Here is a 26,272-nt window from a genome sequence, read left to right as displayed (position 1 = left end):
GAGATTTTCATATAGGTAATCAAATCACTAAAATACAAAAACAAATCATTAAGTGCTGCACATATTAGACTTGTATATGTTTATAATATAGGTATCTTTTGATTTCCTGAAAAAAAATTTCGGGGGGGGTTAAACACCCAAAACCCCCCCCCCCCCCTAAATACGGCTATGGCCATACGCGTCCTAATATCGATTTCAAATGTCTGACAACTCTAATTTTGTGCTTTATACGGTTTTCGGGGGGTTAAATAACGTAAGTTTTCCAGTTAATATGAATGGGATAAATGTATACTATTTGAAATTATAAATGCTGATGCTGTATCATTTTTCCTAAATCTGGACACCTCAATCTCGGCGATGGGGTTAAAAGAGCTCACGATATAAGCTTTTTTAACTAACCATATCAGGCTTTTCAATTCAAATAAATAAACAAAAATCTAAACAAAAAAGCCTCTAAAACATCGTGGGTACAACGCCAAAACCACGAATCTGCAAAATTGTAGTTTTGAGAAAAACGGCTCTAAAGTTTTGGAAATGCATGGGAACTCGTGCTACAGAAATTGATATTTTAGGCTTTTAGGCAACAGATGGATGATTGGGGTCGAAGCAGTGGATAGAGGGGCCGATAACAAGTTAAATGACGTATTAAAGTGAAAATGTCCAAAAATGCAGATTCGCGGTTTTGGCTTTGTGCCGACGACATAATCGCATAAACGGCTTATACCTATCTTGAATTCTATTGGTCACATCCTCCAGATTGGGTTGAAATTAATGTATCGTTTTGTGACCGTAATAACCCTTTTTTAACCCTTTCAGAGCACTTTTAGCCGCCAGCATCTTGAAAAGGTTGACCTTCGACCTGGCAGGCAAAAAGAATGTTTATAGGACTACGGTAGCTGTAGTTCGTATGGCATTAGTAGTACCTATACACGCGAGTCTCTGATTATTGACCTAAATATTAAACTTATCACAAAGAGAAACGAAAAAATCTTTTAAATTATTTCAGAAACATATAGAAAACATTTTATTCGAGACAAAACATCCTTTAGCAACCTTTAATACTCTAGTAAATAAATAAATTTAATGTAAAACAATAATAATAAACACAATACATTTACTGTTATGTCCAATTTTTTGCACGCCACAACAAACAATGAATATTGTGTTCAACATCGGGTGGCAAGATCTTTGGACTTTTGTGATGTTCAAAATGTGATGTGCTTGGTTGGCCAATGCTATCTATATTATCCATATAACGTGATATCAGTGATCTGTAACGACGGCCAATTGTGGCAATAAGTGGTGTAGTCTTACTTGGCACAGGTACAATAGCTTTAATCTAATACAAAATATAAAAGTCGATTAATATTAATATGAAGAAAAGGGAGATAAATATCGTTTACCTCATTTTCATAAGGGCGAAAAACAGTTATCGGACGCAAACTATTCACCTCAGCTATGATTAGGCAGCCCCAAGTCGTACCAACGTATAGTTCATTTACATGAGCTGCTAATGCTGAAATCTTTAAAAAATACAAAAATTTAAAAACCATAAAACAATCTCGAACCTTAAAACAAATTTGTTTACCTGACATTTAATTAAACTTAAATGTTCATCAATTGAGATGCTTTTAAGGCTTTCAGAACATGGTAATAACTTGGAACAATCTAGTTTATTTTCGATAGTTTTCGTTGATATATTCCATTGGTATACCATGAATCCAGGATACAGACAAGAGTAGACATATTTCTCATTCGAACATAACCGCGCAACTTTTACATCTTCTATGATATTGGGTTCATCACTGTGACAAACAGCTTGATGACCCGATACTCCAGACTTGCTTAGTGGAAAAATATTTATTTTGCCTCCTGTTTCGCCGCACCATAATTCATAGGTTCTATAAAGAAAAGAGTAATTTTAATTCCTTCTCTTTAAAAACTATTGGAAAAATATACTCACTCATCAATTAAGACAGCAACAGCACTATGAAGAATTTGTCCTGAACATATTTCGGTGAGAACAAAAGATCCTTCGGCAAAAGCACAATTTGTTGGCACTTTTGTCGAATCAACTAGAAATACCCGACCATTATGTAGACCAACCGCAACTCTTTCAATATTTTTCAAATAAACAAGACTAATAATAGGACTTTTTATTGACGGATCAAACATGTAGGAAAATACATGTGTGTAATTAGTTGTGCTATCATGAAAATTTAATTTTTATATTAGTCACAAATTTATTAGAAAAACAATCATTTATTGTATATTTACCTGTACACATGCAAATTTCCTGCTGAATCTCCTGTCCAGAAAGTATCCTCTATAATGCAACAGCAAAGCATATTTATTTTGTAGCCTTTCCGTTTAGCTTGTTCCCGTGGCGATTCCAAATGGATTTTATTCTCACAGAGAATACTACTGTATTGAAGATAGTTACCAAATGGGGATGTGTCAAGTATATCGATGCGTGAATTGTTGGTCGGAAGCCAAAGCTCAAACCCATTGGTATCATCTGTAAAAAAAAAGAAAACATAAATAAGGAAAAAAAGTTGTCTGGGCAGTTTACAAATAACACTATGTGACACAAAAAAAATCATATTTTGAAAATACTTTTCTCAAGACTTATGCCTGATTACAATATTGGGTGACGACGAGACGAGAGCGAGACGAGAGTTTTTCTTGGTCATTTAATTCGTAAGCCATTCGGTAATGCAACGATTTTTTTTTTGGTAATTGTTTATTTTTGACAGAAGAAAACTATTTGACCAAGCATCGAAAACTGGATATCAATTTTACTCTCGCAACGCTCTCGTCGTCTCGCAATATTGTGAATCAGGCATTAGTACACTCTGTAAAGCTTTTCAATACAGTGAAACGGCATATTTTTTTTTATAATATACCCCCAAAATCTGGTTTTAGGGACAAAAATATTTTTTTCGACTTTCAGCCATTGTAAAATTCGATCGTCGTTAGTTTTCAACTGGAGTTAAACAAAATAATTCCGCTTAATCCGAGCTCGAAGTTTGTCATAAATAATTCTGTGTAGTATTCTGTCCATGATCTCGTAAAGGCCCTAACTACAAAATTTTCGATTTTGAGTTTTTTGCATATTTGGAATTAGGGCATTGTCTCTGATTTATCCTCATTTATTTTTTTAGCCTAGGTCTTCAAATACGTCAGAAAATTAAAAATGAACTTTTAATTTTTTTCATTTTTATATGCAAATTGCTATATTAGATTTACTGTTTCCCTCTATAACTCAGAAGTAAGAAAAGTGTAGTTAGGGCCTTTACGAGATTATGGGCAGTATTGGCTCTTGAGAATAACAAAAATCCATTGCGCGTTTTTACGACACCAATACAAATATTTTCAAATTTCACCCACATAAATTTGTCAGCAAACTTATAAAACAAAAAAGATTGATGTGGTGAAATCTTTTCTTATTAAAAGATTCGATCTTTCAGAATTATATGCAGATGTTCAAAATAAATTAAATACATAATCAGTTAAAAATTTGGTGCCGAGACTCAGCAATGATCAGTATGGTCTAACATTCTGTCAAACAATGACCTTTCATCTTCGAGTAAGGCGCAAACTTTTGTTTGTGGACAATTTATGTTCAAAATAAGCAAAACGTAATAAAGACATGTGGAGGTCTCACAGCTGTATCGGACCAAATAAAAAATCTAAATCTGGTGCCAAAATCTGCGCAAGACTTAACTCTATATATATGCTCAAAATAAGCAAAACTTCAGGGACTATCCTAAAAAGGTATCACATGTTATTGTACGAGTAGGCAGAGCCGTTGTTATTTTAATACTATTTCTTCTATTTTAAACTATTTGTTAGAAAATTTGTGCCAAATGGAGGTCCTCTTCAGTAATTTTTTTTTGTGTCGAGGCCAACCTACCTTTTTTTTCATATTTAATGTTGATCAACATGAAGAAGAAGAATAATATTTTTAAAATGCGGCAACCCTAAGACGTTCTCAAGGCAAACTTGTGTTAATGTTCATGAAATAAATTTACCAAGTTTAATTAAATGTCAGTGGTGTTCTTGTAGAAAAGTGATATTTTCCAAACATTCTTTTTGGGCCCGTCATTAAAAAATATTTCAAATTTTTTTTTTGAAAAATCAATTTTCATAAACATTTTGAAAACAACGGCTCTAACGATTTTTAATTTTTTTTTCTAAAAATTCTTTTTTTGTGATCAAAATCATTAAAAATGTAGTATCATTAATATTAAAAAAAAAGTTTTTATGTATTTTTTATCATAACAGAAATATGTTACAATAAAATCAAATTATAATTTTCCCCAACTTTTTTTTACAAAAACTTTGAGATAGGAGCTACTTTTACCATAAGAGCGAGTACGTGCGACCCAGTCGTGCATTTTATTCCTTTAACAAAGATATTCAAACAAACAAACAAAATATCTAATATTATTTAGAGCTTACCTTCACCTTTAAGCAGTGTTTTAAAAGCACCACAAACAACTTTTTCACTATGTGACAATGCTGTTACATCCAACAAATGTATGCACTCTGGAGCTGTAAGAATAGAAACAATTTGGCTGCCTGATGGTCTTTTCTAAAAAATTCAAACGAAAATTCATAAATAAACTTTATACAAAACTGAATACAAAAAACCTACTTTTGGAAGTTCATCCCAACAAAGAACCATTAAATCGAGACAATAAGTTGGAAATTGAGTTTCTCTCTGTGTCAACTGTGGACGGCTTCCTTCTAAAATACATTCTTTGATAGATTCTTGACCCTCAAAAGGTTGTCGCAAGCTTATATTTTCATAGATAAACATTCCAAATGAAAAGCAGTCAACCTAGAAGAAAAAATGGTATTAGAAAAATGTACGGAAACAAACTTAAATCGAAATCCTTACCTTTTCGGTATATTCTTCCTCTCCATTATAACGAATTATCTCTGGGGCCATGAAGCCTTCGGTACCACCAAATCCTTTGGATCCACTTGGCGCCGTCATTCTGCTAATACCATAATCAGCTATTTTTATATGAATACTATTTCTCGGACTATCCTCACTGTAAAATAATTTGGTTTTGTATTTTTGTATAAACAAAGAGTTTAAAAAAATCAAACCTGTGGGGAAGAGGGAAATCCCAGACTAGAACATTTTCCGATTTCAAATCACGATATATAATTCTTCGGCGATGAAGATATTCAATTGCTCGTGCAGCTTGTAAGACTAGAATTTGGAATGTATGTGGACCAATATGGGCTCCACTTCGACGATATTGTCGTAGAATTGAATCTAATCCACCCTTGAAATTATAGTTCGTATTCGTTATTTGAAAAGTATTAAACTTTGAGTTTTATCAATTTACCATTGGAGCGAGATCAAGAACTAGGGCTAGGGGTTTGATACAAATTCCCACCAAAGGAACTATATTTGGATGTTTAAGTGTAAGAAGAACAGCCAACTCCTGCCTTGCTGTGCAATAGGCCTTGCATGAGTGCTGCAAAGGATCACGATCCCATTTCCCAAGTGCAACTTTATAAGCCATAAGGGCACTCTAAAAGATTACGATATTGTAATAACACATTTTCTATTATTAAATTTATCTGCACTTACATCTTTGGCTCTAGGACCAGGTGGAACCGGTTGTAACATTTTCATCGCAACAGATCTAAAAGATCTGGAACCTTTTACTTTACACGTTGCTTTGAAAACAAAACCAAAAGCACCGCGACCAAGTAGAGAACCTTTTACTATACTTTCTGGGTTTATAGTATACTTCTCTGGTATATCAGAAAAGATCACATCTGGAGCAATTTTTATCATGTTTACTTCCAAATGTACTGGGCAGGATATTTTTGTTTGATTATACACCGAGAGTATGCATTCTTCAATCATCCAGGTATAGCAAACATTTGATGTATCTGGAATATTATAGAGAGGATGTCCGTCGACAGATGTATTCCTTGATGATCCAGCTGAATCCGGCCCAACGCCAGAATCAGCATCAGATAGACACAATGAATCCTTAAATGGTTATTCAATTATATTAAGCTGATAAAATATAAATACAAAAACTTTAATTTATTTTACCTCAGATCTTCTTTCTCTTCTAGCACTAAAATAATCCGGATCAAGAACACCAGCAGCAGGACTTCTTCTACGCATCCCACCAACATTTCGAGATCTAACAAGATTTTCTTGTGTGGCATCCAATAAAATGCAATTATCACTAATTTTTCGCAAGCATTTTGGACACAGTACCAAACGAGTGATTAAGAATCTGCCCTCGGATGTGTGAACAAAACGTGTTCCTAGCGATGGATACCAGTCTTCTAGAAGCAGATCAATATGATCTACAGAAAGTGCCAATAGCTTGGAAATAACTGGCAAATTAGGTTCAACCGAGGCAACCATTTGCTTGACATTATCATCGAGTTCTTGGCTAATGTTGACACTCAATAATGGAAAATATATTTCCAATATACTGGATGTTGCCAAATTAACATCATTCCATACACCATCTAGCTTTAGTTTGAAACGATTGCTAGTACTTCGAAGAATTGAGTTATGAGTAAATGGAACTTCCCAGATTTTCATAAGCAATACATTTCCAAAATAAAGTGAGACACCTGTTTGCCAGAGGTTCCATTGGGTTTCTTGTTCCAAGCATGTTTTTAAATCAAATTCAACAGAATTCTACAAAAAAAAAGAGAAGGTGTTTTTCTATCTCTGCGTTTTATAAAATTTTATGAAAAACAATCATTTACCTCGTTAACAGCACTATAAGCCATTTTAATTGCTTCCATAATCTGTTCATCAGCAAGAAGCCTTGTCAATAATCTTGACCAAAATCCTGACGGGAAATAAGTCATGAGAAGTATTCTACGAATGCCACATTCATTATCTCTAGGGAATGGTTCATAAAATAAATTGTTAAGGTTGATGTCGTTAGAGACTGAACAACCAAGATTTACATTACGTCCACGAGTTCGTTGTGAGATCTATAAAAATTAGAATGAAAAAAAAAATTATAACAATAATGTTAATTTTTAATTATATAAATGAAAAGCTTGCCTTTACTGTTGTTCCTGCATTTGGATTTACGTCTTCATTGAGTGGTAAAAGCGATGGAATAAGGAGTGTCCTTGAGTCCCAAGTCAGAGCAACTTCGAATTTGTTGAGCAAATTTACAATGTAACTAAAAGAAATTAGAGGATTGGATTTTGTTTAGTTTCTTAATATTTTCAAAAATTATATTGTATATTGTCTTTTCGAGCTCGAGAAATAAAAGCAAAAATAATAATAATAGTTTATTCCAATAAAGGAAAAAATTTTTGGCAAGACTGACGTGTGCATGAATAACCAACGCCTAGTGACTTACAACTCTCAACCATTCTATTATGCGTGAAATAATTTTGCATGTTTTTCTGGAACGTTTAATTAAATTATCCCACACCTCTTAACACTTCCTTACAAGTTTTATTAACATTCCTTAACATTTTTGTAATCGGTTCATTTCTGCCATAATCAGTTCTACGAAGAGCTTGATGGAATTGCGGGGTCTGAGAGTGGGAGTTTATGTTAAAATTAATTTGCTCAAGGGGAGTGGAGGTTTAAATTACATCAGATAAAATTTGGTGAACGAAAATATTATTGTCAACCCCAATACGTTTTTCTAAAGATTATAATTTAATGAGTCCCAATCGTTATTGATGTGAAGGTGTTGTTCCCTCTTCCATACCTACCAGAGGAAATCGTCGTGCGTTGATCTCAGCACACTTCAATTGTAATGTTCACTTTGATTGTCCATTCGGTATCATTATTCGGATATTGTTTTGGGTCAATCAAAGTGCAATAAGACGATTATCCACTGAGGAAGTTGGGCTCGCGACTATCGGAATGACAAGACAAGTTGAGTCTTAATTAAAATGTGAACGAGTAGAGTTCTTTTAAATTTAATCAATGCGTAATCCCAAGTATAACATTCTTACATGTTATAACAAAGGCAAGTTGAAATTGTCGTCAACCCACGGAAGTCCTCTTGAGGCAAGCATGTTCAAGTATGGGCCTCACAACTGGAACTGTGGTATAAAGAGAAAACTCTGTAGACCAGCACTTGACGAAACCTAAAATTAAATGAAACCATGGGTCGAACGTCCGAAATAGTTATTACTTCGTTCTTATTTTCAATTAAGTTCAAAGTATACAATCTAAACTCGGTTAAATAGTGGTCCTAGATTTGCCTTTCAGAACCTCGTGTTGTCTGTCTGAAAACAATGATTTACGATGAAAGTATACAATGTCGAAGATAGTACTTTCGTAAGCTTTTGAGATGGACGATGATTTGTCAATTGGTCTACAGTCAGCAATCGGTCTTATCACGAATTCCATTCGTATCTGGAATTTTGTACGATTCCCGAAAAAAAAAAATGATAACAAAATCCTATCGTAGAGACGATTTGTATGAAATTTTCCACTAGGAACGGATTTCATGATTGCTATGTCGGGAATCTTAGAAAATTTCCGACTCCAATGGAATTTGTGATAAGGTCGAATATCTCCTTTGCACTCATTTTTGTGAATAGTGGTGATGTATGAATCCTGTCAAACATGGGTTCTCTGTCAATTTGGTTTACGGACGATAATTTTATTAGGTAACGTCATAAGAAAACGAGTTGTGTGCTTTAGTTTAAAAAAAATTATTTTTAAGCAAAACAAAGATATTTCTTTAAAGGTATTGGGCTGCCTTGCCCTATGCCTCTGAAGCAAAAAACTAATTTTTCAGTTTCACTCTGGGCTGCTGACTCTTTAAATTTTTTTTGTGTATATGTGAGTCATTATCACATGTTTAAAAAGATTAATATTACCTAGGACTAATAAGCCAAAAAGACAACTGCATTAATTAGATTTTGATAAGTTTTTGATTAGTTCAAAGGTGATATACAATTTCATGGCAAGGAAACTACATAACTAATAAAAGTTTGAAAAAAATGAAGGCTGGATTTGAACTTAAAACTTCTGTCGTAACAGTAAATCGCACTAACCATCTCGTTACGGAGTACTTCGATACAAAGTATTTTAAACAAAAACCGTTTTTTTGACTACTGTGAAGTGTGAAATAGTATAATCTAGTCCTAAAAAAAACAAAATAAACATATTGGAACTCTATACTCAGCAAATTCGTCAAGTCAAACGATTAGACCGAAGGATATTTCGCAAAAAAATATTTTTTCAACATCTAACTACATAACAATACAGTTGTACATGACTGAAATCTGAAATGCGGTAAATGAAAATCTACTATTACAAGACCGAACATAGCACACAAATCTCTGGATTAAAATTATTTATATCCATATCTATTTTTCAATTGTTAAGTAGTACCTTCTATTATTATTTGCTGATGAATTCGTATTTCGAAACAGCAATTGTAAATCCTCTAATTTCATTACACCAGTTCTTGCAAATGGATTTATCTCTCTCACTGTCACAACATGAGCCAACATATCGCATAACCATTGTGGATCAAGAAAATAAAAATCTCGTAGTGTCGCATCGTCATAGTGTAAAACAACACCGTTGTCATGAAGGAACATAGTTGCTTGATTCAATTCCGCGACATCTCTAAAAAATGAAAGAAAATTTATAGAATTCCAAGTACAATAAAGGGGTCTTTATCTTACCTAAAACTTTTATAATTATGTATTCTCATTTCGTCTGTGACAATCTTTTTATAGCGTTCTGCATCCAAAACCGGATCCATTCCGACAGCTTTTAGATTACAAGATATTAAATTAACAATATCCTCCAAAGCAATATAGCTGGCTGGAATTTTTTGCAAAAGAAGTGGTTCTTTGGAGCCAGGCGAACGTAACATAAATGCAGTATCATAAATTATGTTGGACAGTAAGCGAATGTTATGAAGGGTCCTACAGCTGATTTCAATAGAATCAATTACACGAGGCAATCCAATTTTTTCAGCATCTGGTATTGCAATGAATTTTTCTCGAATAATTTGTTGCAGTTCTTCAGCTTTTTGAGGTGAAAAACTTTCACCAACTGCATCAAAATAAGTTCCAACAATGATAACTGGAGAGTTGGGTGCTCTAGCCTTGATAAAGAAAAAGGTTAATATAGACATCAAGAGATTTGGTCCTATTTGTTAATACCTGAATATTTCCAAGCCATTGTAATATCTCTGCCAAACCCTTGTGACCGTCAGTTATTTTCCATAAAACTAAATACAAACTTCGCTTTGATAAGAAATACTGATGAGTTGCATAATATCTGAAATTGTATCAAACAGTTGTCATTACATGTGCCTACAAAAATCAATTCAAACAAACTTACTCTTTTTGTCCACCAAAATCCCAAGTTCGAAAAACAACTGGACCTCGTGAACCCGGCCCTTTTTTACGCTTCTCACATATCCATGTACCAATATCAACACCAACAGTCGATATATTCACTCCACGATTAGTCTTCGAGAGATTCTTTGTATGACCCATTCGGCGGGCCCAGTGATTTTCGGAAGCTCGACTTTTCTGTGAACCACCTTGGGTAAGGATATCTAGTAAAGTTGTTTTTCCAATACCCTGTACTCCAACAACCATAAGTTTCATTCGTGCGTATGGTTGTGCGTCCTCGTAAATGGATTTCAAATATCCAATAATGTCCATTGTCTTGTATTTCTTACTTTCGATCATACACTTTAGAGGATCTTGAAGTAGACAGCCACGAGTATTTAAATTCCATAGTCTTGATAAAAGTCCAAGGTGAGGTGGCAGATCTGTAATATCGACATTGCCGCTAATATTTAGTACGCTGAGACTGCTTAATTCGTGAAGTGATGTTGGAATTTCCTGCAAAACAATTTTTTTTTTAAGTTAAGAAAATAAAATTTAATAAAATGTCAAGTAACTTGATAGAGGTAGCGTATATGTAGGAAATTGTGCAGAGTAGATGGTTGTTTGGAGGAATAGAGGGGATGATGATAATAAAGACAGGGACATGCACAAAGACAGAGGAATATAGAGGAGCAATGCTCATCCCATCGATATACATATAAGTATACATGGCGGTTTATCGAAAAGGTTAGAAGAAGTCGAGGAGAAAAGGAGTATGAACGATATGAAACGTTTTTTGTGCTGAGCTATGTGGTAAACAGAAGAGAAGGGCAAGCTAGTGGCACTGTTTATAAATTTAAAGTGGAATTCAGAGTCGTTACTCAAGTAAAAATTTTACTCGAGTGAACATTTGCTCTTGCGCTTGGCCCACTTAAGCTACTCGTTACGTTAAGAAAACCTAAGGGTTTTTTTATTTTAGCTTATGAATACTAACTGAGGAAATTTTGAAGTAAATGCTTGAGCAAACACTCAGAAAACTCATCTCAGACTTGTGCTTGAGAAAAAATTTTACTTGAGTGACGACTCTGAATTTCGCTCTTAAAAGCTGCGTTCGATTCAGTAGAGGAAAATATTGATCGAGGGGTTAAAATAGAGAGGAGTTAGAGGCGAGCTTAAGGAAAAAGTGGGGGAAGTCTACGAGGAAACGGTGAGTAGAGTAAAATCGGCAGAAGTTATGGGTAAAAAATTAAGGACGGAAGACGGAGTAAGGCAAGGATGCCCGATGAGTCCGATTCTGTTCAACTTGTTAATCTAGGTAGGGGTGAAAGTGAGGGGAAAAAGAATTTGCTCACTGGCATACACAGATAATGTGGTTGTAATGGAGAAAATTTTAGAAAAGATGCAAAGTATGATAAGAAGACTGGATAAGTACTTCGAGAGGAAAATGCTAAAAGTAAACGTGATGAGATTTAGGAAAGGAGGAGGGATAAACACAACAGATGTAGACTGGAGATGAAATGGAAAGAAGATAGAAGAAGTGAATGAATTTAAATTCGTATGTGTTCAAAATTTATGGAGGACAGGAGGCACATGAGAGCTTAAAATGGGTTTCTTCGACACCCGGTTGCGGTAGGTGATGAGGTATGGGGCGTAACACTTAGAGGAATCAATACAAGGCAGGCAATACAATGTTAAGTAATAATTTTTTGTGAAAAAGGTTTAATTATGTTTCTTACCTTCAGACAATTATTACTTATATCTAACATGGATAGATTAGGAAATATTAGTTTTGATTTTGTTACTCCTACTACACTCCAATCCGAGTCGTCAGTTTCATTAAACAACGTCGTAACATCATCAGTTGAAAGTTGAATTCGAGTTAATAGATTATCAGCCAATATTAGAGTTCGAAGTGATTCCAATCTAAAAATTTTAAAACATGAATTTAAAAATTTGTTAACCTCTTAAAAATGTGTTTATAATACCTAAGATGTCTTCGATGGCGACAAACACTCTTCAATACCGTACTACGGAATGAAGATGGTTTATTGCTTGCACCTGGTTTTGAATATGGACTTTGTTCCATTTCAAAAGAACCTGATTCATTTTGTGATTTCTCAACATAGCTGTAACACAATAAATGGGGATCACTATCTGTTATTCTTGGAAGACTTGGCCAGCATGATATTTCATTGTGACTAAGATCCAATTGTTTTAAAGTCGACGGATAACTGGTAACGTGTCCCATTGATCTAGAATATATTATTTTTTTTATTATTAAAGATCTGCATCTTCAAATGCGTTGTAAGATATATGTTTTTACCTCAAACTATTGTATGACATGTTCAGTCGAGTCAGATTGACTGCTAAACATGGCAATGCCGCTGGTATGCTTGTAAATAAGTTATTGGCAATGTTAAGATTATTTAGTTGAGAAACTCCTTCTTCTTTCTTGGATTCATTCCATTTAAGATCGTTGTCAGTTATTTCTAATGCATTTGACCAAACGTTTCTATGTATCAATTGTTGGAATGTTAAAGTGCGGGGATTGTTTTTATGAGTATCTGATGATTCAAGATGCGAAAATGGTTCACAATCAATTTTGTCAAGACTAAGTTGCGATGGTGATGGCTGTAAAAAGTAATGTATATTTGATAAGAAAAAAAAAAGAACAATTATTAAAAACATTGGTTTACCTGCATTGGTGGAATGGGTAGATCCTTGAGAAGATTGAATGCAATATTTAGTTCGCGAAGCTTAGGTGCTTTCCACATGTCGAAAGGGAGTTCTTGTAGTTTATTATTGGAAATGTCTAATATAGTTAGTGAAGGCAAATGAAAAATTTCAGCTGGAATTGTTGCTAGTCGATTATCTTGTAGGAATATCTCATCCAGTACTGGACATGAATAAGTCTTTTCTCCTTCAGCTGGTTGAGGTAGTGATGTAAGCTTATTTTGAGCTACATTGAAGTACCTAAATATAAAACATTTTGGTTAAAATTGTTAATTTACGAATTCATATAAAAAAAATCTGCTATTTTCCTAAAGATTCGAAGATTGGCCTTTTATAACAGCTGGCTGGGCGAATGCAGTTTTTCATTCCCTAGAACAGATGAAAAAGCTTACGCAGTGGTTTTGTTGCCGTGAAAAAACACCTTTCAGAACGCTATGAGGGATACTATCCACAACCGTTTTCGCGTGAAATTTTCAGCGAACTCAGCAACAAGAATTTTTAAATTGCATTTTTTCGGCAAGGGGTAACTGCACAGGCCTGTTGAGTGTGAATTCATATCTGTAAACCAAAACTTGTTTCGAGCAGATATGTATCATGTATCTGTATATCAGATACATTTATCATTGGATAGCCCCATAAGTAAGCATATACCTATTTCAGATGAGAAAAAACTTTAACCCTCTTGGGGCGCCATCTAGCGTCAAAATAAAAATCTAAAAAAATTAGGGGATTTTTTTTTATTATTTTGAAACAGTTTTTCCACTTAGGAACTTGATTCAAAAATAACGAACGCCCTAATGTATCTCTATTCCAATGTAAGAAAAAAAATGTTTGGATGCAAATAACTCTGGAATCAGATTTCCAAGAAACTTTTGGTTTTCAGTTATGAATAGAGCTTAAAGACACTTTTCTTTTGATGTCTCACTCGATGGATTTGGACGAAATTTTTTAAAATGCATTTTTGTTCGGTAAGGGGTTAACCTTGATTTTTTTTTTCGAAAATGAACAGAAAAAAAAATTTAATTTTTTTAACTAAATGAATATGCCTGTTCACTGTGAACTCATATCTGTAAACCAAAACTTATTTCGAGACTTTGAAACGAAAATATCTACTTCCGAATGTAAGAAATTTTGTTTTCGATTGCAAATAATTCAGCAACCAGAGCTCAGAGAAACTTTTGGTCTACAGCGATGAATAAAGCCTAAAGAGACCTTTTTTATGCCTCACCCGATGGATTTGGAGGAAATTTTTTAAAAAAGTATTTTTTTTCGGTAAGAAAATAAAAAAATATTGTAATTTTGTTTTATAATCTTGTTTGAAGGAACCTTTTTCATTGCATTAATACTTCAGTACCTGGTTGACCGAGCTTTGCTCGGTATCTTTAAATATTTTAACTTTCAGTGATAAAAGTCAAATGTGAGGCCTCAGTTATAGGTTATAGCTATAAGTAAAATCCATCATTTAAAATTGAACTATCAGGAATCTGAAATGTTTTACTGGTGAGCGTTCATAGCAATCAGTAAATTTACGTCATTAAATAATAATGTTTATTTGACATTCGCTCGCCAAACTATTTTTTTACTGATCATTGCATCAGTAATTTTTTTAATGATGGCACTGGAACAGTAAAAAAATGAAACGATATCAGTAAAACGAAATGGATTTTTTTTTGGCATTTGGAAAACAGTTGTGATTTGTGAATAAAATTTAACACCAAATGCTTCTTTTTGAAAAAATTAGAAAAAATAAGCTTTCAACTTATTTCATCAATATTTTGTTCAAAACAAAAATTTAAAGTATTCAAAATAGCTAAACAAAATTTTTACTGATGGATTTTACTGATAGCTATAACTGAGGCCTAAACAGCAATTTTTTGGAGTGGGTTTAAGTTTGCAATGACCAGTTTTTTCGCGGGTTTCAAAACACCACATTCCCAGTAATCCAGTTTATTTACGTTTGAATGTACATGCGACGATCAGCAATGGATAGAAGGGTTACAGGAATCTGCATTATCGAAAATGTCTACAGCAATGAGATCCCTTTTTGTTAAAATTTTAATTTACGGGTCAGAAAGTTTTGGATGGTGAATATAAAGTTAATTTTTTTTTTCAAAATTAGCCTTGCCGGTAAAGCTTAGTATGAAGAAATACTATTTTTACTCCTGTCTTTGTTTTATTCTGTATCAGTGGATTCTTTACTTCTTTCTTTTTTTTACTTATATGTTATAAGATTGATATTAGGTCAATGGTGTTGCTTGTTGTGAGTTATTATATTCTTATACGTTAACAATAGTCGCATTAAAACAAAAAAAAACGTAAAATAAAGATAATTAGTGATACCAAATTAACAAATTACTTAAAAGTTTCAATACATGATCAAAAAAGTCATGATCTTAAAAATGTTGTTTAGTTATTGTAACAAAAAGAAAAAGAACAATGCGTAAAACATGGAACCATCCCTCAAAATTTTATTGAAATCATTGAATCTGTCTCCGCGAAAAAAAAACTAATATAAAAGAAAATAATTCCAAAATGTTGTATTTGCCTAGAGGAAAAAACCCTCAAAATTTCATCGAAATCAATAACCAAAAAACTTATATGTGAGAAAAATAAGCGTAGCTGTGGGCGGATATTTCTAAAAGTACTTACAAAATATTTTATTCGCCTAGAGGACCAAATCCTCAAAATTTCATCGAAATCTTTAAAGTTGTTACCAAAAAAAATTCGATGTTAAAAAAGTGGGCGTGGCAGTGGGCGGATTTTTCCCAAAAAAAAATTCCAAAACTTTTTACTCGCTTAGATAAACAAACCCTGAAAATGTTATCGATCTCGTTAGAGCCGTTACCGAAAAAACTTATATGTTAAAAAAGTGGGCGTGGCAGTGCGCGGATTTTTCAAAAAAAAAAACTTCCAAAACATTTTACTCGCTTAGAGAAACAAACCCTGAAAATTTCATCGAAATCGTTAGAGCCGTTCCCGAAAAAACTTATATGTTAAAAAAGTGGGCGTGGCAGTGGGCGGATTTTTCCAAAAATACTTCCAAAACTTTTTATTCGCTTAGATAAACAAACCCTGAAAATTTCATCGAAATCGTTAGAGCCGTTCCCGAAAAAACTTATATGTTAAAAAAGTGGGCGTGGCAGTGGGCGGATTTTTCCAAAAATACTTCCAAAATTTTTTACTCGCTTAGATGAACACACCCTGAAAATTTCATCGAAATCGTTAGAGCCGTTTCCGAGATCCCAATTTTATATATATTTATATATATATATATATATATATAAACAATTTTAGCTCGTTTAAAGTTATAAGATACTTAATTCCAAATCTATTTAGTTTAATTTGGTAACCAAATTAAAATAAAAGTTGCCCGTTATTTCCGGTCTCTGATTGTAGGTATTAGAACGTTTTATTGATATATTTTTTTTTTCTTTGTGGCACTATGGCAGAATACAAGACAGAAACCAGAAGGTCTTAAAAGAATTTATCAATACGTATCTCACTTGGGTTTTCGTCACTAACTTGAAAAAAAATTTTCTATATCTAAGAAACAAATTTTTTTAGAGACCATTGTATGTCAAATTATTCATGCGTACCTATATTAAAAACACATTTTTAACTTACTTCAAACTAACCAAAGAGAATATTTCTATTGGCAAGCTGGTTAAATTATTGTGCGAAAAATCAATTCTTGTGATTGCAGTCAAAGCAACTTCATTGATTTTTGGATGTCCTTGTAGTTTAGGATTTAGTTGTAGTACTCCATTTACCATCCAACTTACTCTGTATAACAAAAAAAAAAATAGGTTTAATTTTTACATAGATTGTTAAGCCCACAAATACTTACCGAATTAAAGATAACTGAACGTTGTTATTATTATGCCAATCGATAATGGTTGGAACGTTTGGAAACATCGTACTATAAGTCACGTTAGTTGCCGATGGATTGAAAACGTTAACTTCCACAGGTGTTGGTAATCCTTTTTTATTGATCTTATAATCTGAATCTGGGTGTACACGTTTGGCTAAGAGCCGATTTAAAATATTCTCATCTCCACTGTTTACAGCTACATTAAGAGCTGAACCAAGATCATCACGAGCACCATAGCTGTCGAGGTTTACAATTAAATATAAATAAGTACTCAAAATAGAAATTATTTACTTAAGCAACAGCTCCACCATAGGAAGAGATTTTTGTTTGCATGCTTCTGCAATGGGAACATTGCTGAGTCCATAAATTTCTTCACTGCATCTGGAAGTCAGAAAGTCAAAAAGCGTTCTAAAGCCGTCTCTATAAATTTACTTTGGATCGTTTTGGTCTTCAACTGGCTTTGCAACAATGTTTGGATTAGCTCCATGTTGTAAAAGTGAAGTGACCACATCTAGAAAACCTCCACGGACTGCTGCCAATAAGGCAGTTTCTCTAGCAGCACCACAGAGAAGGTTTAAATTAATTGGACATTTTTCACATTCGGTATCCTCCTACAAAAATATTATTTTAAACAATTTCATTAACAGAAATGTTTTTCATTATTAACCTTGACAAGATTATCTCCTTCTGCGGATATATTAAGTTTTGACATAATAGCTTGAATACCAAATGAAATTCTTTTTCGAGTTGGAGTCATGGGTGTGCTCTGTGGACTATCGGCTAGTGTCTTTTTACATTTAACCTTCCAGTTAAGCATCATATTGACAAGAGATTTATTTCCTAAAATGCTTGCAATATAAAGGCTTGTCTGGCCAGTTACATCTTGTTGATTTGGATCGAATGGCAACCGCCATTCCCAAATGCCTTCTTCATCTCTGAACGTACTATACAAATAGTCCGGATAGTTGTAATTTATAAGAAGTTCAACTAAATTAATGTGGCCATTTATACAGGCCGCATGGAGTGGTAGCCATCTCTCCATTGTTGGTTGCTGTTAAATATGAGGAATTTTTATTAATTAGTTTAATAATTTTTCTTCGATTTCAAACCTGTATTAAGTCGGCAAACGTGTCCAGCATAAGTTTAGCCACATTGTAATGACCATGGTGAACAGATGAATAAAGTGGAGAATACTTTGTAACTGCATGAGATCGGCCATCAGATCCAGCGTCTAGTAATCGTTTTGTGATGCTTTCGAACCCCGACTGAGCAGCTCTATGATAAAAAATGAAAAAAAAAAAGAAAATAACAAATAGCGAACAAAAATAAGTTTTAATTATTTAAATAAAATGCCTGACTGGGAAGTTATGGCATTTGGTTTCTCGTATAGGAATACAACAAAGAAAAATAAACAAAAAGCATTGCAGCCGTTTATTTAAATATATTTTTTAAATTGCAAAAACTAATCGAATTAAAATTATTCCAAAAATTATAATAAAACTTTAAAATAAAAACTTCTTTTATCATTAATTTATAAAGCTAACCATACAGTTTTTTTTGATAAATAAATAAGTGGTGGAATTTTTTGTAAAAATTAAATAAATTCTCCTCTTTTATTGTGGGGTTTTATGTCTTTCCACTGTTTTAAATAATTAATCATTATTATATTTGCAAATGACAATTGTAAGTTTTTTCTCCCGAACCAATTGGATGAAAAAATTTAAATGTGTTTAAAATAAGCTAATGAATGTGAGGAAATGAAAAATATTTTTTTTTCGGAAAAATCTTCCGCATAAGAAATTCTTCTTCATCATAGAAGAACTGTATACTTATAGCGTTTTCGTTTTGTAATTCTTAGAACGAACAAATTTGAATCTTTTTTTGATTCAGAGATTTGTGTGCTACTGTATTTGTAATAGAAAAATGTCCAAAATTACCACACCGGTCAATATGATTAAAAAAAAGAATTAATCTGACCCCATTTACACTTTTTTTTTTTTTAAATCGGTTACCATTTATTTGATATTTTTTTAGTTTACTTTAGCAAGCAAACACCTTTTACTTAATAAATCAAATACAAATTATTTAAATTGGTCGTTACGATTTGAAACTTAAATTAAGTGAATCCTTTGAATCTTTCTTTTATTTTCAAAATCAGAACTGATATTTTGTTCCAAACGAACGATTTCAGAATTACTCGGGACTCCTTCGGACAGTTCCACAGGAGCAAACGAAAGCGCTATTAGCATAAACTAAAAAATATTGTGTGTAAGAAGTAGAATAAAAACACCAACAAAATTTAAAATACCCCAATTGAAAAGAACATACATATAAAACAATTGAAATGAAATAAGACCTCAATTTGTTTTTTTTTTTTTTAATATATATATATAAATCTTTATTTTCACGTTGCATTCGTGTCTACAAATCAATAATGCGTATAATAATAACAGGTTAGCTATAGGATTTGGGTGTGTGCAAGGTGGGATATACTTTTGGATTCAAAAAAAGGTTGACATCAAAAAAAAACTTTGAATATACTCAACCTCTAATCTATTTCAGATTCAAAGTGACTTCAAGAAGGTGTCTTGCAGGGAGCAATAGCTCTCAAACCTATACCAAATTATCAAAAAAAAAAAAACATACACGAATGAAACAAGGATTATTATAATAGCAGTTGTTGTTTTTTTCAGGCTTATTTTCTTGGGATCTTATTTCACATAGCCAAGACTGTTGCGTGTTTACACCAAAGGCATAAGATAAGAAAGTTATAAATAATCAAATAAATAATCTATAAATATTCCTGAAAGACTTTTTTGAATCGATAAAATTCGCACAAAAATTTCTGACAAACGAAAATGTAAACTGTATTTAAATTATAATTTAGTTTTTAAAGGTTGAAATTTGAAATAATATAACAAACGTGTTGCAAACGATACATGCATATGATTTAAGTTGTTTGCTGTTCCTTATTTAGCTTCATAATTTATTTCTATCAACTGAGTTCATAAATAATTCAATTTAACACAAAATTTATTACATTATACTCTAGAAACCATATGCCACCACACATACAACTGCTAATTTTTCTGTAAGCTATTGAATTACAAAAGTTCAAAAGCCTCTGCATCATATATTCATAAGTTCAACCCTTAATATGAATATAATAAATCCTATGTCTTATGTCATCCAACCGTATACATTTTTGTATTGAATTTTTGTTTACTTACAAAAAAAGTAAAGTGTTTGCTCCAGCCGGGGCCATATTCACTATAATCTGGCGTTCATTTCCAAGGGCTTCCAATAATACCCGTACGGTTCTTTCATCTCCGGCAACCACTGCATGTCGCAGTTCTTTATGCTTAATCAATCGCACTTGTTCTCTAGCATCTGTTGGATCGAAACAATAAGAAAAAATAAATTATTAGCTAAATTATTAAGTAATGTATCCCTGAGTGATTTTATTTTATTTTACCCAAAGAATTTGTGATTTCTATGACCTCATCAACAAAGTAATCACAAGCATCCAATGCGGTTTCGGTGCCAGCTTTCGGCCTATCACCGAAATTCCAATCCATAATAATCAAATTGCTTTTTTTTCGTTAGTTCCACACTTTTCTGCTGGTCGTTTTAGAGTGGAAATTGTCTTAATCGAAATGCAAAACTAAATAACTAATTTATGAGATCTATAAATCCTTTCATTTCGATTTTAGGAACTTTGATTTAAGAAAAGAAAAATTGAAAAAAGATTTTTCACAACGAGACGTTCGGTTTTATTTTATTCCCACCCGATGGCAATTGCAGACTGTTCATAGCAGACTGAAAAATCAATAGTCTGCGGCTGTTGTCGCCGAAGCGAACAGGAAGAGTATACCGAACGAATTCATTCATAGAAATTGTAGGCATACAAATGATCTATTGCGCAGGGGCAATGTGAGATGGCTTCCTAAAGAAAGTCGAAACCAAAAAAAAAAAAAAAACTCATGGAGTAATATATTTTAAATTGAAGGTGGAGGAACTTCAAGTGCGAAGGGAGATAGAATGGCCTCTACTTCTGTTGTGCAGCAATTACTTTGAGAGGAGCTAAAGAATAAAGTTATTTGCGGTTGGCGCCAATATGAAGTATAAATATTACAAGAGAACTATATTTGCGGTTACGGATGCCAATGATACTCGTACATTTGAACGGTAATTCAAATCAGATTAAATTCAAAAGGGTTTGTCATTAGGTTTGTTTATATGTTGTATCGCAAGTAACGATATAGGTACCACAGAGGGTGATTTTTAATACATGCAGAAATTATTCATGGCAATTAAAAAAAATAATAGTCGTACAAAATGTGTGTATCAAATTCTTTAATTTTAGAAAAAATATAACTTCTTGTAACTGTCTTCAAATTTATAATTTTACTTTTCTCGAAAAACTGCTTGATACGCTGCTTTACTCTATTCAGCTGCGATACACAAGGTGTTCCAAAATTAATTGTCCAAACTGAAAATGAGGGAAGACCTTATGGGGTTTCAGAATTTGGTAGCTTGTTTTCGATTAAATTCAGTTCTTGATAAATTTTGAAAACCCCCTATAGTTTTCCTTTGTGTTCAAATTTGCTTGATTTTTGATTCAATAACAAAAAATTAGCGTTTCAGCTCAGAAAATGAAACAAGGCTCCACAAAATGAAATAACACCCCAAAATTTGAGAGATTTCGTTGTTGTTGCTTTGAGTGCTTTTTTTTTGGCCTTATTTCATTTTTGGTTGCCTTCTTTACGGGATCACATCTAATTCACTGAAGCGATTTCTTTTTGTTTTTTTTTTTGTGTCGTTTAATATTTTCATAACAAATGCATACAAAATTTTTATTTTGAAAAAAATTTTATACAAGGTGACTCCGCAGGAATTTGCCAAAAAGAAGTACTTTGCAAGATGTACTTCGCAGTAGATATTGAAGCCCAAAGGAAATCAGTTTACGAGAATATCAAAAATTTGTTTTCGTTTTTTTTTGGACATAAAATAAAAAAAATCCAAAATAATTAAGTATACGTGGGAACAAGTAAACCCGCTAAATAACCCAATTAGCGCAGAGTGAGCCTTGTTAATACCAAAATTCATGAAACCTTTGAGTAATAAATTAATTTGCAGAATTCAAATGGTTCCTAAAACAAAATGTATGGCCTAGTTCTCGGATATTTGAAAACCTGCTACCTCGCAGCGCTAGCACATAGATAGAGCAGCTCAGTGTCCGAAGGCTGTCCAAAAACCACTTTGTCGCATTAAGGAATGAGATCAAGAATTTGATCTTTGATTCTGAGATTTTATCTGTGACTTAAATATTCGGGAAACAGATCAAATAAGGAAAACCAGAGTTATGCCCACCCGGGAGGCGGCAATTTAATACAAAAATTGACAAAAGCGTCTTTTATCTTGTTTTTAATAAAGCTGTTTAAGTGAGTTTTCAGGTGTAATCAGTGAAAAAAAACTATTAATTCAGGGTGAATGCAATGCTTTGTCACTTTATTCTAACCTCATATAACTCCGAATGTTTAAAAAAATATAAGAGGAAGGTTAATGTTTCATAAAATAATAATTAACCAACAAATTTAGTCGCATATGGGAATGTTTACTCTTCCCGCTAGTGAATTATGAAAAGCCCATCCTTGCCTCTTCAGTTCATCCGCATTTTCGTTGCCTTCAAAACATTTGCGACTTTAAACCCAGATAAGTGTAATTTTGAGGTTTCCGCTCAACATTGAGGGTTCCTTTTTTCACTGCTGAACCAACTTAAAGGATGTCATGGCCAAAGCGATTGCTTTTATATCTGCCTATATGTTAGGTTTTGATTTTGCTACGAATTTTTCCTGAGCACAGGAGCAAAATTTGCTAGCCGAAAGAAATTTGAAATGTTTCATGATTCATTCATTTTTCAGCAGTAAAAATGCACGTGTCGAAATCTCTTGTCGCAAATTGGTTCATTTTATCATTTATAACTACGGTGACCATATTTCTGGAAGCGAAACCCGGGACAGATAAAAAATTCGTTGGATCGTTTTGAAAATATTGATTTTTCAAAAAAATTAAATTTTTTTTTCTTTATTTTGATATCAAGATTTCCTAAATTATTTTATGGGAGCGTTTTTGTTGAAATCATTTAAGTCGTTTACGAAGTCAGAAATCAAGAAAATGGTTTTATAATAATGTCTGTTAATAACTTCTAAAAAAAAATATTTTTTTAATCCAAATCGGGAGAGCTGTTTTTTAACATTTTAATTTTATTTTAAATGATTTTGAAATTTTATGATCTTTAACACAACTTTTAACATGTTCTTTATTCGAAAAAATTTTACCTAGTGTAGCAACTGACAAACAGAAGCTGGAACTTAATAACTGACGTACATTAAAAAAAAACTAAAGCCTACTCTAGATGCGAAACGAAAATTCTCATACAAAACCAGCACAAAATTTTGCTTTTCGTTGCACAGTACGCAGCTTACGTAACGAAATTCTTACCTGTGCTAGAATATATGGAGATTTTTCAATCGTTTGTCACTCCCATTTATTTGTCCAGGCAATTTTTCTTGCAGCGAAAGTTTTTTTTTACTTTGGAGACTTATAGCCTTTTCACACCAAACCCAAAAACGCGGTTTATGGCAAAAAGTTTTCAAAAACCTGAAAAGCGTTCACACCACAAATTTACAGGTTTTTGTTTGACGTTTAAAATTTTTTGACATCCAAATGTCAAGTTTTCTATGGGATTTAATTTTGTTCTTTAAATCAGCTTAAGCTCACAAAATTGATCAAATAAAATGAACTCTGACAATTTAAATATAATTTTATTTATTTGGTCGTTAAATTGTGTAGTTTCATTTTAATTATTTCCGGAGAATAATATATATTGGACGCCCCTCAAATTCTTTAGAGATTTTGATGTAAATATGACAGTTTTTTCGGCTGCGTTTGAGCTGTGGCTCCTTTTCAGCCCAAAGTTCCAACAGGAACTCTTCATCTTCGGTCCCACACATTTTTTTTTGTTTATTTTTTCTGTTCTGCCATTTTCTATAAAATTAATGAAAGAAATAAAACAAGAAATTTGATTTATATTATCAAAAAAAATCAACAAAACACATTTGTAAAACAACTAGTTATCTTTGCCTGTCAGTTCTTTTTTTTTGTGTCTGCTGTCAGCTCTTTTTTTGTCTGCTGAATTGTTGCTGAATTCCTCAAAAGGTTTGTTTGGTTATTTCGTTTGGAGTTGAATGTTTTCATTTTCAGGTTTTTGGCGAGTTTAATCAAAAACTTGTGTTTTACGAAAACTTGTGGTTTATGTATAATGTATGGAAAAACTTGCGTTTTTGGTATAGGTTTTTAGGGTTTTTCGCAAAAACCGCGTTTTTGGCTTGGTGTGAAAAGGCTATTAGAACAATTTTCGTTTTGCTTCAGCTGCGTACTATGCTTAATGGTTTATCCTAAAAATTAGAAAAATTTTAATTTCCAGTCACTGTTTTCTTGTTTTCCGTACAAAGTATTTAAAATATTGAATACAAAAATCAGAGAATGTCCAAATACGGGACAAATAACAAAATACGGGACACTTATACGTCCCGGGTTTCTTAAATAAAAACCAGGGACAAGCTGTAGAAATACGGGACAGTCCCGGGTAAACCGGGATGGATGGTCACCGTATTTATAACTGAAGATTAGCTTTATCATCAAAAAAAAATGTTAGTTTACTACAGTAAAACCCGATTAAGTACTTTAACTTAAATGTCCCGTTTCGATAGGCACTTAAGCGGGTAAAATACTTAAAAGAACCCGCTTAAGTGCTCATCATAGGCTCTTATCTGTATATTTATTAAAAAAATTGAAAAAAAATGTTTGATAACTGAAAACATATCTTCACATCAGAACAAACAAAATTAATTTTAAAGTTTAAATTAGCTTACTAGTTAGTCTCCACCATTGTAGATTAAAGCTATTACTTTTTTGTTTTTGAATTCTAAAGAGCTAAAGCAAACGAAGTTTTAATTATTGTTTGAAACTCAATTCAAAAGAATTAATTAAGCGAAAGATGAGTTTTATATGAAAAAAATACTTAAAATGTTGGTTAGAAAAAACGCAAAGGTACTTATGCGGGTAAGGCACTTATACAGGTTTTACTGTATATTACATGGGTTTTTTAGGCAAAGCTATCCGTTGCAATCCGTAGCATGATTTTCCAAATATCAACATTCAATATGGACGCACCAGATGAAGGAAACAACAAACTAATTGAGGTACTTTGTAAAATTCTATCCGCAGCTTGATTTGGCTTCTTTTCTTATCGGCATCTGCGTGTTGTTATTGTAATACATGTAAGCTCCAAACGCGGATAGAGATAGCAATGCAATAAAAAACCATTGTAAGTGATTTGATCTTATAGCACGAGATAACCCTGACGATTCGATTTAAGTTTATCAAAATAATCGTACTAAAAGATAGGTAGGTATGTAGTCTTACATTCACTAGACAACCTAGACTATTGTTAAATTACATAGAGCTCGGAAGTTCTGAATTAATTAAACCAAATATGGAAATTGTTGAAATATTATTTTAACACAAACACATTAGGTCTATTATTTGTTTTATTTAAAAAAAAAAACAACTAGATTTGAAGAATTTCTATTGATAAATGATAACGTTATTTTGCGCCAATTTCAAAACTTTGTTTACGAACACGAGAAAAAAACATGTCAAAATATTTTCGTTTTGTTTATTATTCAAAGGTCAATTTTAAGAAAACTTCAAAAGATACAAATAGAGTGAAACAAATATATATGCTTGCAGAATCAGTTGTGCTTTGTTTAGCAAAAACCAATCAATTTTTAACAAAAATAAATGGTACTTTGTGAAAAGAATTTTTTATTTACAAATTTTTTGAACAAACCTTCATCAGAATCACTCATGATTAGAATTGTTTGTTTTCACAGTATTTAACTTTATAACTTTCAACTAATTCTACATTTTATAATAAGATATTTTATGCAAAAATTTAAATTACATATTGGATTGAAAATTTTTGTGTAGCACCTTCACGTATATAAAAATACTAGAATGTCAGAATAAAGAAAAAGAATAAACAAAGAACAACGCAAAAGCAAATTAGAAGGGAAATTTATAGAGAAAATAATATCCTTTTTACAGGGTGGTTCAGATTTACAAATGTTTGGAGAATTAAGGCTTGACCACACCGGAAGGATATGCGGTAGCGGTACGGGTAATTGTATGAAAAAAAATCCAATCTGGAACATCGATATTCAGTTTTGGAATTTTGTTCGTACAAGTACCTGT

At 32.7% G+C, this 26,272-nt stretch overlaps 2 protein-coding genes across 3 annotated transcripts in view; one reads left to right on the top strand and one right to left on the bottom strand.

Moving 5' to 3' along the window:
* LOC129913247 (mitochondrial import inner membrane translocase subunit TIM44) overlaps window positions 1–26,272 on the top strand; it is a 78,668-nt gene that overhangs the window by 45,346 nt on the left and 7,050 nt on the right. The gene's annotated exons all lie outside the window — the stretch shown is intronic.
* Window positions 1,070–26,016, bottom strand: LOC129913246 (leucine-rich repeat serine/threonine-protein kinase 1). Of its 2 annotated transcripts, none has more exons than XM_055991825.1 (30): window positions 25,869–26,016; window positions 20,182–20,341; window positions 18,061–18,226; window positions 17,619–18,002; window positions 17,384–17,562; window positions 17,243–17,332; window positions 16,928–17,188; window positions 16,705–16,863; window positions 13,044–13,320; window positions 12,671–12,978; window positions 12,333–12,599; window positions 12,084–12,270; window positions 10,352–10,863; window positions 10,171–10,288; window positions 9,685–10,112; window positions 9,386–9,625; window positions 7,076–7,199; window positions 6,769–7,002; window positions 6,092–6,697; window positions 5,615–6,025; window positions 5,367–5,555; window positions 5,122–5,303; window positions 4,907–5,063; window positions 4,661–4,846; window positions 4,465–4,597; window positions 2,278–2,518; window positions 1,964–2,206; window positions 1,589–1,901; window positions 1,404–1,523; window positions 1,070–1,339 (listed from the first exon to the last, which is right to left on the bottom strand). In XM_055991825.1, the coding sequence occupies exons 1-30, from the start codon at window positions 25,885–25,887 to the stop codon at window positions 1,121–1,123; spliced, it is 7,113 nt and encodes a 2,370-aa protein (XP_055847800.1). In that variant the 5' UTR covers window positions 25,888–26,016; the 3' UTR covers window positions 1,070–1,120. The 2 variants fall into 2 exon arrangements, with proteins under 2 accessions (XP_055847800.1, XP_055847798.1); XM_055991823.1 differs by lacking the exon at window positions 25,869–26,016 and adding an exon at window positions 20,427–20,776.

Source organism: Episyrphus balteatus, chromosome 3 (assembly GCF_945859705.1).
Source record: "Episyrphus balteatus chromosome 3, idEpiBalt1.1, whole genome shotgun sequence".
Lineage (NCBI taxonomy): Eukaryota > Metazoa > Arthropoda > Insecta > Diptera > Syrphidae > Episyrphus > Episyrphus balteatus.
This window is presented reverse-complemented; position numbering and strand designations above follow the sequence as displayed.

Excerpts from the sequence above, each read along its gene's own strand:
- LOC129913246 (XM_055991823.1), bottom strand. The coding sequence starts at position 20,529 with ATGGATTGGAATTTCGGTGATAGGCCGAAAGCTGGCACCGAAACCGCA. Across the intron at positions 10,289-10,351 it reads GATTTTGGTGGACAAAAAGA|ATATTATGCAACTCATCAGT; the intron begins GTAAGTTTGTTT and ends ATACAATTTCAG. Across the intron at positions 10,113-10,170 it reads AATGGCTTGGAAATATTCAG|GCTAGAGCACCCAACTCTCC; the intron begins GTATTAACAAAT and ends TTCTTTATCAAG.